This window comes from Macrosteles quadrilineatus, unplaced genomic scaffold (genome assembly GCF_028750875.1).
Source record: "Macrosteles quadrilineatus isolate MER2022 unplaced genomic scaffold, UCM_ALF_1.0 Scaffold_4__1_contigs__length_99947679, whole genome shotgun sequence".
Classification (NCBI taxonomy): domain Eukaryota; kingdom Metazoa; phylum Arthropoda; class Insecta; order Hemiptera; family Cicadellidae; genus Macrosteles; species Macrosteles quadrilineatus.
The window spans coordinates 51,500,337-51,513,358 of NW_026542597.1; the positions used below are offsets into that span (position 1 = coordinate 51,500,337).

The following is a 13,022-nucleotide window of genomic DNA, read 5'->3' on the forward strand; positions in this document are numbered from 1 at the left end:
CCCATAAAGAAACAGGAATTCCAAAAAATGTATCAAATTTCAGTTATTTACCAAAAAGGGTTCTACAGTATTTCCTGAACATTTTGATGTATGACACATAGAAAAAATATTTTTTATGCAGTGTTATTTTACAAAATAATTAAGTGCTACACTGGCCCCGTTTGCCGAAAGTTTACTATCCCCCTCCTCCCCCTGCCGGGAGTTGGTTGGCTAAATTGGTAAAATTTAGTATTAAAAGTTTTGTTATTTGGCCTACTTTTAAATAATAATTAAAACATCTTAAATAGGCCTATGTAACAGACATTTTTATTTTGGTGGGGTTCCCCCCAACAGAATTAATTGTGTTTCCTTTCATTCGATTACCGAAAGTTTGATATTCACATATTTAAAAGTACGGGATTGATATTCACATATTTAAAAGTACGGGAACGGATGTAACTAAGGTTCTATATGAGATAATCTATAATAACCCTTTTTTTATTTTGAAGGTTAATGTATTTATGTATTCTAGACACTGCATCATGGATTTACACAAATTCAGTTTTTAAATATTTTTCTTTTAATTATAATTGTTTTTTTTTTCTTAAATTGTGTGATAACATTATTACCCTATAACTAGTGGATTAAAATGCCCATGCTACAGTTGGTGCACATGCATGTGCTCTACAAAATAAAATTTACAAAATCAAGATATCTGAGATATCTCATACCTACCTTAAGATACATCCGTTTCCATACACATATTTTTTCAGTAAAATCATTCCCTCCCTAAGGGAAGGGGAAGGTAAAAAGGGGGTTACCCCATATTTTGTTTGTTTGTTGATAGCTTAAACCATGGCATAAACTAATGTGTAAGAACTAAAATCTATTATACATAAGAAGAGAATTTTTATATTAGGTGGAGTTCCCCCAAATTACTTGTATTTGTGAAACTAAAATATTCTAAAAACATGTCTATCAACTTTAAAATTATATACTGACATATCGCGCTAAATGTAACAATTTATCTAGAAATAAAAAGTCTGTGTCAGGTGTGGGGTTCGAACCCACGCTCCCACTGGGAACCAGAGCTTAAATCTGGCGCCTTAGACCACTCGGCCAACCTGACTTGTGAGCTTCGGGCTGAAATAAGTGATGTTGGTTTAGTACCGTTTCACAAGTGCCGATCCTAGCAAAAAAATAGATTTTGTACTTTCGTGGAATTAATAACGTTAATATGAAAACTGTGTATCATCTTATTTTATAAAAAACTAAGTACCAGGGTTGTTTGATTTGTTCAAAAGGTTAAAGAAATAAAACCTAAAAGCCTACAAATATTTTCGGTTTTGCTACGATTAATTAAAAGTCATTCGTTTTCGGTAGACATTCTCCATTCACTCATTCTTAATTTACCTAACAAACTTTTTCATGTGGACAAGTAATCTATATTGATTGAAAATATGACAGGGTTTTTTTTTATTTCACGATTCTGAATCAACCATACTTGACGGATTTTCATGATTTTTGTGTTAAAAGAAAGATAATGTTGAGAACTAGGGAATGTCGAAGCCATAATTTTAGTTTAGGGTCCAAGTTTTTTAGAAATTGAGTTTCAATTTTTTTTAAGTCTAGCAGCCGACGCTAAAATTCTAAACTAGCTTTTTAACCGACTTCCCCACTACCAACAAAAGGAGGAGGTTCTCGAATTTGTTTGTGGCGATGTTTTTTTTTTCTATGTATGTTCACCAATTTCTCTGTGATTCTTGTACCGATCAGAGTGGTTCCACCACCAAAATAACCAGGAGAGCTTCTATTTGGTACCTTATATATTATGTTTAAGTATAATATTTGTTTCGGTGAAAAATTCTGAAAACCTTAAATATTCAACATTCATTTTGTTTACATTTGTGCAGATTGTTTACATTTGTGCAGAGAAGGCAATAAATAATAATAACATTCCTACAGCTGTTAGTTGAAACCATTTAAATGAAGCTACAGACAGTTTCTTCATGAAACAGTTGCTTCATATGGATTAATAAACTATTTCTTGCCATGGAGACTAAATAAGTTACATTGAAAAAATGCATTTTGTTTTGGTGACTATAAAAAAGGTATTTCAACGTTTGACCTGATTTGTGTATGATTCTGTTTTGAGTATTGAATGTTCTGACTTATAAAAACATAGTGAATAGCTGTATGATATTGACAATTTAAGGTGTATTGTGAAAACCAAAGCATTCGTAAAAGAGGTCTAAACATAAATTAGATGCAATTATTCCTTAAACGACATGAGAGGTGTGAGATTGCATAATCGTCAATCGTCTTAAAAGTGTTAAATATTTTTATTACTAAACATGCATTTGAAGACGTGGAGTGTTTATTAATATTCTTCACTGTCTATAATATTATGCCTGCTTCGGAAATGGGAAGCTGATTTGCAATTTCGACTACATCTTGAGCAAACAAAACCACCTACCCCTTACACCACTTTTAGCTGAACCAATCTTTCATACACGTATTTTTCAAAGGTACGTGATATACCAATAACGTGATAACAACCAATTTTCTACTTTTAAGAGATTTTTTAGTGCTGGTGGCTAACTGCTGGTGGAATAACTTTCTTATTGTTCCAAAAGGCTTGAGACATTACTGTATTTCGTTTTATAATGTAGAAGTACACCAATTGCAGGAAACGATGTCTGGCATTTCAATGTCTCTAGGAAAGACCTTCTGTTTTCATTAGGCCTAATGTAATGGACAACTCTTTGTTTTTTTTTTTAAAGGAAAATCCAAAAATGTTAATTTTTATACCCATTGATTATGTAAACTGAACAGGTGACTCAAGCAGTTTAAAAATAATGATTGTTCTGTGGCACTTTTGATTGTTTCAAGCAGTTTTGCTTATCAAAAAACTTCAAGTAATTAATATATAACAAATTATACAGTCACTAAAAATCATGAAATAATTTATTTTTGTAAAAAAAATACGACCGACTTCAAAATGCTCTAAAAAGAATGAAATAATTTCAATAAAGTAAACTTTTGTATTAGGCAAGCTCACGTATTTTAAGTCGGCGCGGCTCTATGATGATTTTTGATACAAAATTGAAAGAGTGTGTCCATATTGCAGGCAGGTGACTATCTATAACTAAAGGTGTTAATCTGCATGTCTTTTTCATAGTTATGCGTTAAGTGTTATTTTATTACCGTCATCAGAGATCGGCATTATAGTGGTATTAACGAGTATCTTTAAAAAGATTATAACGCATTTAAATGTTTCTAACTTGGAAAAGTTACGTTTTAATACTAAACTAGCTTCTTTTCCCTATCATAATATCAAACTAAATTATTTTTCTATTCATATAGAACATTTCATTTGTGTGTGTTATTTTCATAATGCATTTATTCTGAAGTAAACATAAAATACAAGAAAATATTTCCTTTAATATATAAACAAAACAGTTCAGTATGTTTTTTATATATTTATGTTATCCAGCTACAATTTATTGATTTTCAAAATACACACACAATATTTAATTTCAATCATATTTGCAGTTTGAGCCGCGCCGACTTGAAATACGTGAGCTTGCCTAATACAAAAGTTTACTTTATTGAAATTATTTCATTCTTTTTAGAACATTTTGAAGCCGGTCGTATTTTTTTACAAAAATAAATTATGGTATGATATAATTTGCTTAACATAACAGCTGTAAACATTCAGCGTTTGTAACACAAATTCAGCATTTGGATAAAAATGAAAAGACACATTAAGGTTTGACATTTATACTATGTATGTGTAATGCGGTAATGCTGATCATTGATACGTTCAATTCTTCGGTAAGAGGATGACAGATTAATCTATATATAAAGCCAAGCGTACCCATGAACTTTTGAGAAAACTACAAGTCACACCCCCATAAACCATATACTTAAAATGTTCGTCATGACGAGAAACCTTGCGCAAAACTATCCATTATTTCATAAAAGGTCGAAATTCCTTTCTAAAGGGAACTTTCCATATACCTAATGTTAAAATGCCTCAGCTGTACTTATTTATTTGTATATGTATTACTGTATTCTGTTTTGTTTATTTCAGCTTAACCTAACCAATCAATAGTTTTATAGACTTATGAAGTCAAACGGGGTGAAACCCGTGGGTAATAACTAGTTAAATGTAAATAGTAAAATACTTGGATGTTCAAATTATTTTTCCTACAGTCACCCGACAAAGTTGGCTTCCCTGTACTGTTTATAGTACAGAAAGCTGCTAATTGCTGCATATTTATACTTTGCCGTACGGTTTATACTTTGCCGCACATCAGGATTCCAACGAAACAACACAAAACAGCGTGGTTCCATTATGCACGTAATCCGTGTACGCTTGGAAATAGGTTGGCAACACTTAAATATAATTATACTATGAGCAGCTGATTGACTATTATAACTACGATTTAACCTGTCATTTCGTGTTTATAGTTTCGGTATTTCTGAACTTTCTGGACTTTTCTTTTAGTTTTTAAAACCTTCCTACGATCTTAATAAACAAGAAAATACCTTTTAATCATTTTTTTTAGGCGCGGAAACCACTTCAAATTACAAAAACATACGGAACTATATTCTCAAAACGCGGAGCACATTTCTTGCCGAGGAAAAATAGCGGAGTGATATGGACCGCGGGTACTACTTTCTCTAGGGCACCATTTGTGTTGCCAGCTGAACCTAAAAACGTGTTGCATAGTGTTTGAAAGACTAATTATTGATATGCTTTATAGTGACTGTAGGAAAAATGTAATGTGTAACACGAGTGAAAAAGGCCTTTGCTGCACTCGAGATCATTCCACACTCGCCTGCGGCTCGTGCGTAAACATTGCTCTCGTGTGCAGCAAAGTGCCACTTTCACCACTAGTTACACAAATAACTATTTCCTACAGTCACCCGACAAAGTTGGCTTCCTTGTACTGTTTATAGTACAGAAAGCTTCTAATTGCTGCATATTTATATTTTGCCGTACGGTTTATACTTTGCCGTACGGTTTATACTTTGCCGCACATCAGGATTCCAACGAAACAACACAAAACAGCGTGGTTCTATTATGCACGTAATCCGTGTACGCTTGGAAATAGGTTGGCAGCACTTAAAGATAATAATACTATGAACAGCTGATTGACTATTATAACTACGATTTAAAACCTGTCATTTTGTGTTTATAGTTTCGATATTTTCTGAACTTTCTGGACTTTTCTTTTAAACGTTTTTAAAACATTCCTACGATCTTAATAAACAAGAAAATACCTTTAAAGAATTTTTTTAGGCGCGGAAAGCACTTCAAATTACAAAAACATACGGAACTATATTCTCAAAACGCGGACCACATTTCTTGCCGAGGAAAAATAGCGGAGTGATACGGACCGCGGGTACTACTTTCTCTAGGGCACCATTTGTGTTGCCAGCTGAACCTAAAAACGTGTTGTATAGTGTTTGAAAGACTAATTATTTATATGCTTTATAGTGACTGTAGGAAAAATATAATGTGTAACACGAGTGAAAAAGGCCTTTGCTGCACTCGAGATCATTCCGCACTCGCCTGCGGCTCATGCGTAAACATTGCTCTCGTGTGCAGCAAAGTGCCACTTTCACCACTAGTTACACAAATAACTATTGTAAAGCAATCTTTGATTTGTTTTAGTGCAATATAATTTGTTTTAACTAACAGCTGGTTGAATATAAAAATATTCTATATAACTATAAGTTATTTTTATTCACTATTTGGTCATTGATTATAGGAAATAAGTAAGATTAGTAGATATAATTAGACCACAGAGATAAGTAAAACCATTGCTGTATACAAATCGAGGCTCTGTAGTAGTCTACACGAGTCTTAAAAGAAAAGGATATGTGAATCATTTTACTGCTCAACTTTTTTAGGAAAGAGTTAGAAAATAACAATATTTACATGTATTAATTCGTCTTGGTAGCTTTTTGTTTACAATTAATGTTAATCTGCTTACAATTTGTTTGGATTAGGCTCAGAAATATTGATGTAATAGAAAAGGAGATCAAGAATAATCGGGAATCACGATTTTAAATTGTGCCACATCCTCAGCCGGGTTTTATACAAAGATAAACTGATGGGTGACATAGACTGAACACAGCGGCATCATTGACCTAGGATACTGCAATTAATTAGACAAACCATCCTTTTATGAATAAAAAAAAGATTGTTTGGAGTGTGTTTAGTTGTGGTTGCGTGTGGGGGCGCTGATGTAGGCAAAATATCTCTTTTATTTCAACTATAAGTATCTTATACTTTTAATAAATTAATATGGGAATTAACGATGTAGGTTAATTCAATAGGTGGGTAATTATTAGAACTGATAACGGTATAGATTATTAACATATAGCTAAATAGCTTTACTAGCGTGTTTACTTTTTAAATTCCTTCAACATGTGACCAGTTCTTTTTTTCAAATGAATGTTATTTTAACCAAACAGCTTATTCAAAACAAACTATTTGTTAATGTGTTTACTTTTCTTTATTTACTCTTATTTATTTAGCAATCGATTCAGTGAAATTGATACGTTTAATGATGTTAGGACACCAAAATTATATTACGTGTAGGCCTACTGTGAATTTTATTGGATAATATCGTGTTATTTTAGGTAGTTTTAATTCATACCTACTGGAAATTGTGTATAGTATGAGTAATTGTATTGTGGTGATAATAATTACGGAAGAGGCAGGTATGCGAAAGAATGTGGTATTGTTGACTAGGTCTATTCACTTCTCAATTGACTATTACCATTGACTATTGTATACTGAATCATTATATTAATAGTCAAAGCTATTACGAGTATGTTTTATCTATGCTATTACTCTCTACTGTATGCTACTTATAATCAGTGTGCGAATCGGCCGCAAATCTCACTTCAACGCTTTTCACATCGTCACAATTGCTGTTTTAGTGTAAAATTATCGTATTTAAAATGCATATTATCGTATATGCCTGATGGAATAAAACATATTTTTCCACTCAACATTTATTTACAAGAGGATTTTTCCCATTAAAACTGCAAGAAAATATTTTGTGTTAATACGGTGTTCTGAATTGTACACAGTTTTAACTGACTAGGTACTCAATTCCCGTACGTAGGTAGGATGGGCTAGCATCTCGTTCTTTTAAAAACTCAACTTAGTGTTAGTGTAATGTGATTTCAATAAGAATAAGTATTGTGAATTCAAATTCATAAGCAAAATATTACGAAATAAATTTTTTTAAAGTCATCACTAAGAATGTTGATGGGCCCAAGTTGGTGGGACCCAAATATTTTTTTTAGAAAAAGTATTTGCATTAACTTTTTCATGTATGTCTTTTTTTAGTTTAGTGTGCCAACGGTTTTAATTTCAATTTTTCACTTTTAAAGGAAGAATTCAAAACTCTTAAATATAAATTTTTACCTACTAATTTCATAGCAAGACAAAAGAGATTCATTTCATTGCAATAGAGTTTATTTTTTCAAATGTAACTCTTCAACATAAAAAATTTAGAGGTTTGTCAATTATTGATCTTGTTTGCTTTATAGGTTAGTTACTTGTTGCTGCCCTGTTCTTTGCTTTTAACTTCTTTGCTCATCCTTCTGACTTTAGCACGATACTTTCGCCTGAGATTTAGTCTTATTTCTTTGTGTGTTACGCCCGAAGATTTTGTTGCTGCCCCTTTCTTGTCTTTTGACTCCTTCGCTCATCCTTCTTGGGATTTTGAGCATGATTCTTTGCCAGAGATTTTGTCTTATTTATACTTTCTTCCTGTGTTTGGACCTGAGTTTTTTTAAGTTTCTTGTTGTTGCCCCTTTCTTTTCTTTTTTCTTCTTTGTGCATGTTGTGCGCCTTTTGTACATGATCCCCTAGCCTAGGATGCGATTTATTTGTTCTTAGTGTGTTTCGGCCCGGGGTTTTCTGTCCCTTTCCTTTGTTCTTTGCTCGTGTTCTGCGCCTTTTGGGCATGGCCCCTTTATATTTTCTTCTTTGCGCATGTTTTGCGCCTTTTGGGCATGGCCCCTTTCTTTTCTTCTTTACGCCTTTTGGGCATGGCCCCCTTTCTTTTCTTCTTTGCGCGTTTTGCGCCTTTTGGGCATGGCCCCTTCCTTTTCTTCTTTGCTTGTGTTCTGCGCCTTTTGGGCATGGCCCTTCCTTTTCTTCTTTGCCACTTTTTCCTTAGCCTGTTTGTTCACTCCTCCTTACTGTCCGGCTGCACTGTTACCCTAGATGGTCGTGGGTGTTTGGGTCTCTGTAGCTTGTGTGTCTTAATGGTCCCCGCTGGGGCCCTGCACCTGCACCTGTGGCCAAACGTTTTGTAAACATATTTGCACATACATTAGTAAAATGTATTTCTGGCTTGAACTCATAGTGAATACTTCTCAGTTCCAACTAAATAATAACCAGCTAGACTCGTTCATGGAAGGGATCTTTGTTTGAGATTATCCTCTAATATGAGACGTACAATCTAAGGATTAAATGTCAAGTAAATATATCAATTTACATGAAATTTAATCTTTAGATTGTAAGAAAATAATCATTGGAAAACTAAAAAATATAAGTCTAGAAGTTTGTATTTTGATTATGAGTAACCACTTTTATTTTCACTCATAATGCTATGATACATATAATATGCCAAATTCCCGTATTTAAATCTGAAATATTTCTGTTGGCAGACCCCATGCCATTGCTTTTAAATACATAGCATTAATAATATACAATCTATTACTGTTTCATCGAACAGTGTTTTTGGTTTTTATGATACTCTTTACATGATACTTCCATTCTTAAACTCAATCTTTTGCGAAAGCTTTCCTAAGAAATTAAACTACACTTTTAACGCTTGTAATCTCAATCAATATGAATACTCACGTCCAGCTCCTCCTCCGCAGGGTAGAAGATTTGGCTGTCGCTAGACGAGGAGCTGACTGAGGGGCTCGGTGTTGAGGCGGGTGATGGTGGTGGGGTTGGTGGTGGGGTTGGTGCAGGTGCAGGCGGGCGCTCTCTGGTCATCCAGACGTACCCCAGCGAGGCAGTGCAGCCGGCAGCGAGCAAACAGAGGATCGGGTGGTCCCTGAACATGTATTTATTTTAATAAAGACAACCTTTTTTCGATTCAATTACTAGATTTAACTGAGGGTGCATGTAAGTAGTGCATAGTACAGCACAGCCAGTAACATATCGTTGGTAACAAATAAAAAGATCGCCACATAAGATTCTCCAAATACCATGTGTTCTATTTCCAGTAATGAGGCTTTAATTATGAGTATAAAACAGACTATGAGTGCAAAACTGACCCTATAACACATTAAAAAAATATCAAGTGCAAGAAACAACAAGACTTTTAGTTTCTTAATTATATTACATACACTATTATTACACTATTAAAATACACTATCACGCTATTATTAATTATTATACATGGAAACATAATCACTCATCCAATCATTCGTAAATGCCATTAGAATGGGTTTAGTTGAGGAGATTGAAACTGCATTATGTTTAGTTAACAGTTTGTTACGAGTCATTTTTACTCAATACAACTAAAACACACAAACAAAATTATCCTAACATCTTACCAAACACGTTTTTTTTTATTATAAGACAATATGGTACACCAAAATATAAAACTATCTTTTTTCTCTTTGAGGACTCGAGGAGAGGAAATTTCCAAATGAAGAAATCCTGTAATTATCTTTAATGAAACAACATAATTAAAATGTACATTATAATATTGATAAAATCATTACTCACCAAACAAAGTTAAGGACCATCATGAACGTTGAAAATTATAAAATAGTAGGTATATAAGCAGCAGATAAAACTTGTAAAAATAGAGGCTATAAAAATGTGCTAGTAGTTCCAAAAGTTGTAGAAAATACTCTGACATGATGGTTACCATGGATTTGATAAAGTTGTAAGTAATAAACTTTGTTACCTAGCCTATATTGAACTCAATTTGGGAATAGAGAGATATTTTAGCTATCACATACTGTAGGCTGCTACACATTAATTCGTTTTGGATACACAATCTAAGTCCATCTTAACAGATAAATTCAAAGTTGAATCTTAAACATTTGCAGGTGCATATAAAAAGAGATGCACCAATCTTTCATACCCTGGGATATTTGTTTAGAGCTTGTTGTAAGCTGGCCAGTGGCCACCATTGAGTTTCTTCATATGAGAAACAAAAAACAAGTTGGAAAGTTGGTGCTAACAAGACTATTGTCTGACAACACTAAAAATAAACAAACGTTCAGGATAAGCCAGTATTTGTGTGTTCCTGAATTGTGACTAATTTGCCTGTAAGTGGACGTAGACGAATTGTGTCGGCACATTTCCAAAAACAGGCGTGGATTCTTTTTGAAAATTACTGGTGCTTTCTTCTATAAAATGTTGTACACCTTTTGTATTTTATTTATCTTTCAGTAATAAATTGATTTTGATCATACTTTTCGTCTGCAGCGACAGCTGTGATTTTTATTTGTATTTTTGTTTATTTTGAAAGTAATGAAATAGGCTAAATGTAAATCGTAAACTTAAAAGAAAGGTGATACAAAATCTTGAAAAAGAAAGAATTACTAACCAACAGACAATATTAAACTCTAATTATTGTGGACGGACCTAGATAACAGGGAGGTGGGTCTCATACCAGAAACGTTCTGCGGATGGTGTGACTTTCAAAGGTAGTCGGGGGATAGGAAATAGACAAAGTGCCATAAATCATCACATCAAACAGTTACAGCTACTACAACTGCTCCCAGGGCCAGAGAGTGCAAGCCATTATTTACTTCCACCATGCAAGCCACTGATATAAGAACTCTGACAATGGTCAACTACTTGTGTTCTGCTCACTCACAAAATATTTTTACCACGGAACCAACACAACCCTGCACCTTAATCTCAACAATATACAGTATGAACATCCAAAGTGAATCTGTCAACACTAGGTCCACTTCTTCTCAGTGACGACCTAGAGATGACAGACGAAGCCACTCACAACGAGGTGGAGCACCGGAGAAGAGAAAAAATCAATCATTGGATCATTAAACTAATCAATTCATCCCAGAGTGTTCACAAGACTTGGGTAAAGGCAGCTTTGAAACACATAGTAAAGGTAGGTAGATTAAATCTAGTTTCTGAATATTGTTTATATTCCTTTTATCTATGATATTACACAGTAATTCAAAACCAAACGCAAGCAAGGGTCATTGAACAGGAAAGTTAGGCTAGTGTTTATTTAGATTTAGAGCAACACAAAAACTGATCTGGGATTTTTATTTTTTATATACATTTTGAATTGTTAACTAGAAAATGAAAAAAGGTAATGCACAAACTTAAGTCAAATCTCATTTAACTTATTAATTTACTAACTACTAAAGTGAAGCATAGGCCTACCAATCATATATGTCTACAACTTAACAAAGACCTATTCACTACAAGTGTATGCAACCATGCCGTACCTATATTCAACCCAGTTAGCAAACCTTAGCCATACTAAATCTTTTTGACCCTAAAACACTTAGCAAAACATTAAAAACACTCCCATATTCAAGGAAAATACGAATAAATGCAAGTCATGAGCAGTTAACAAACAATTCAGTATTCCTCCATATCAAGCAGTCAAACTTATACCGTCAAAATAAATGTTAAAACTTGTACCTATCTATACTTACCGGACGAAGTCCAAAATCATCGTGAAGGATGAAATCAAGAAAGTGTAGACGTTAGAAAAATGTAAAAGTTTGGAGAAAATGCAATACGAAGTGACTTTAAGGACCACAGAAATAGCACTGAAAATATCGTTGCTATGGATTTGATAAAATGTACTTTTATTGTTAAAATCTTATAGAATGGCATGACAACTGCCTTTTTTCATTATAGTTAATACACTATCTGTGTACCCGTTCTACGCAAGGGGATCTTATAGTATTCAGATGAAACCTTCTTTATAATATACAGTATAAAGAACAGCAGTTGGTTTGCATATTTTCAGATATGCTGGCCAAACTATTACACATAACTTCATTTTATGTTGTTTGTTGTTGTTCCGGATCGGTATGACAATTAATAAAAAAAGTTACCTGTGTCCGCCGATCGATCCTAATGTATCCTATTATAGGAGATGCATTTCGGCGAAATTAAATCACCATCATCAGTCCTAATATAAGGTCTTGAGTCTATTAGGTGCGTCTTGGAGTTTTTGAAACGCATACACGAAGTAGAGTTATTATACATCGATGGTCTCGACTGAAAACGCTCATTTAAAAAAATGCAAGTTTCCCAGCCATATACAACACTGATTCAAGGTCTTTTCCTCGGTTATCAAAACTCAAGAACAATTACACAAAGAATCTCTATTTTCATTTACGGTTACCCTACAAATTATTGCACTTGTGATTAATTAAATCCGTTATGTAAGGAAAAAAGTTTTTAATCTTACTTGGTTTGGATTTGCTTTCAAAACGTGATCGGAATTGGTTACGGCATTTGTAAACAACATTCAATGTAAACATATCAGTGACAGCTAGAAGAAATAATCTTGATTCGAACAGCTGTTCGTTATTTCATAGATGAATATGTGATAAACATTGGGAGAAAACTTTACAAAAATCTCACAAAATTGGGCTTTTAAGAAGTTTGATGAATTTATGCTTAAAAGCGACCATAGTCTGATTATTTGGAAAACCTAATCAGCTACAAGGTATCTATATAGTTGACTAATGCAGTTTAAATTGCAGTGTTTTATATTTCTTGGTAGTAAGTTTTCTGTTTGGTATGGCTGTCCCTCGATAATTCAGCCATTGGCTATATATACCTATATAGTGCCGCGACAGGCCGGGCTTTCATTCCATTACCTTGCTCACTTTACACTTGTCGATCAGCTGTTGCTAAACAGCTGTTCTTGTCGTCTGCACACATCATGCCACCTTCACCTTGTACTTGTTGTGTTTCGTGTAAGTAATTGGTGACAGTTATCGTTGTATTGTAACGGCAGTGAGGACGTCTT

General features: G+C 33.8%; 1 protein-coding gene and 1 non-coding gene across 2 annotated transcripts; both read right to left on the reverse strand.

Moving 5' to 3' along the window:
• Window positions 1-1,025: 1,025 nt before the first annotated feature.
• Trnal-uaa (transfer RNA leucine (anticodon UAA)) lies at window positions 1,026-1,108 on the reverse strand. Its single transcript has one exon. It is a non-coding gene; the product is annotated as a tRNA-Leu (tRNA).
• Window positions 1,109-7,532: 6,424 nt separating this feature from the next.
• Window positions 7,533-11,750, reverse strand: LOC128993555 (dnaJ homolog subfamily B member 6-like). Its single transcript, XM_054417527.1, has 3 exons — window positions 11,689-11,750; window positions 8,885-9,086; window positions 7,533-8,313 (listed from the first exon to the last, which is right to left on the reverse strand). Exons 1-3 carry the CDS (start codon window positions 11,706-11,708, stop codon window positions 8,281-8,283), a joined length of 255 nt encoding a protein of 84 aa, XP_054273502.1. The 5' UTR covers window positions 11,709-11,750; the 3' UTR covers window positions 7,533-8,280.
• Window positions 11,751-13,022: the final 1,272 nt, after the last annotated feature.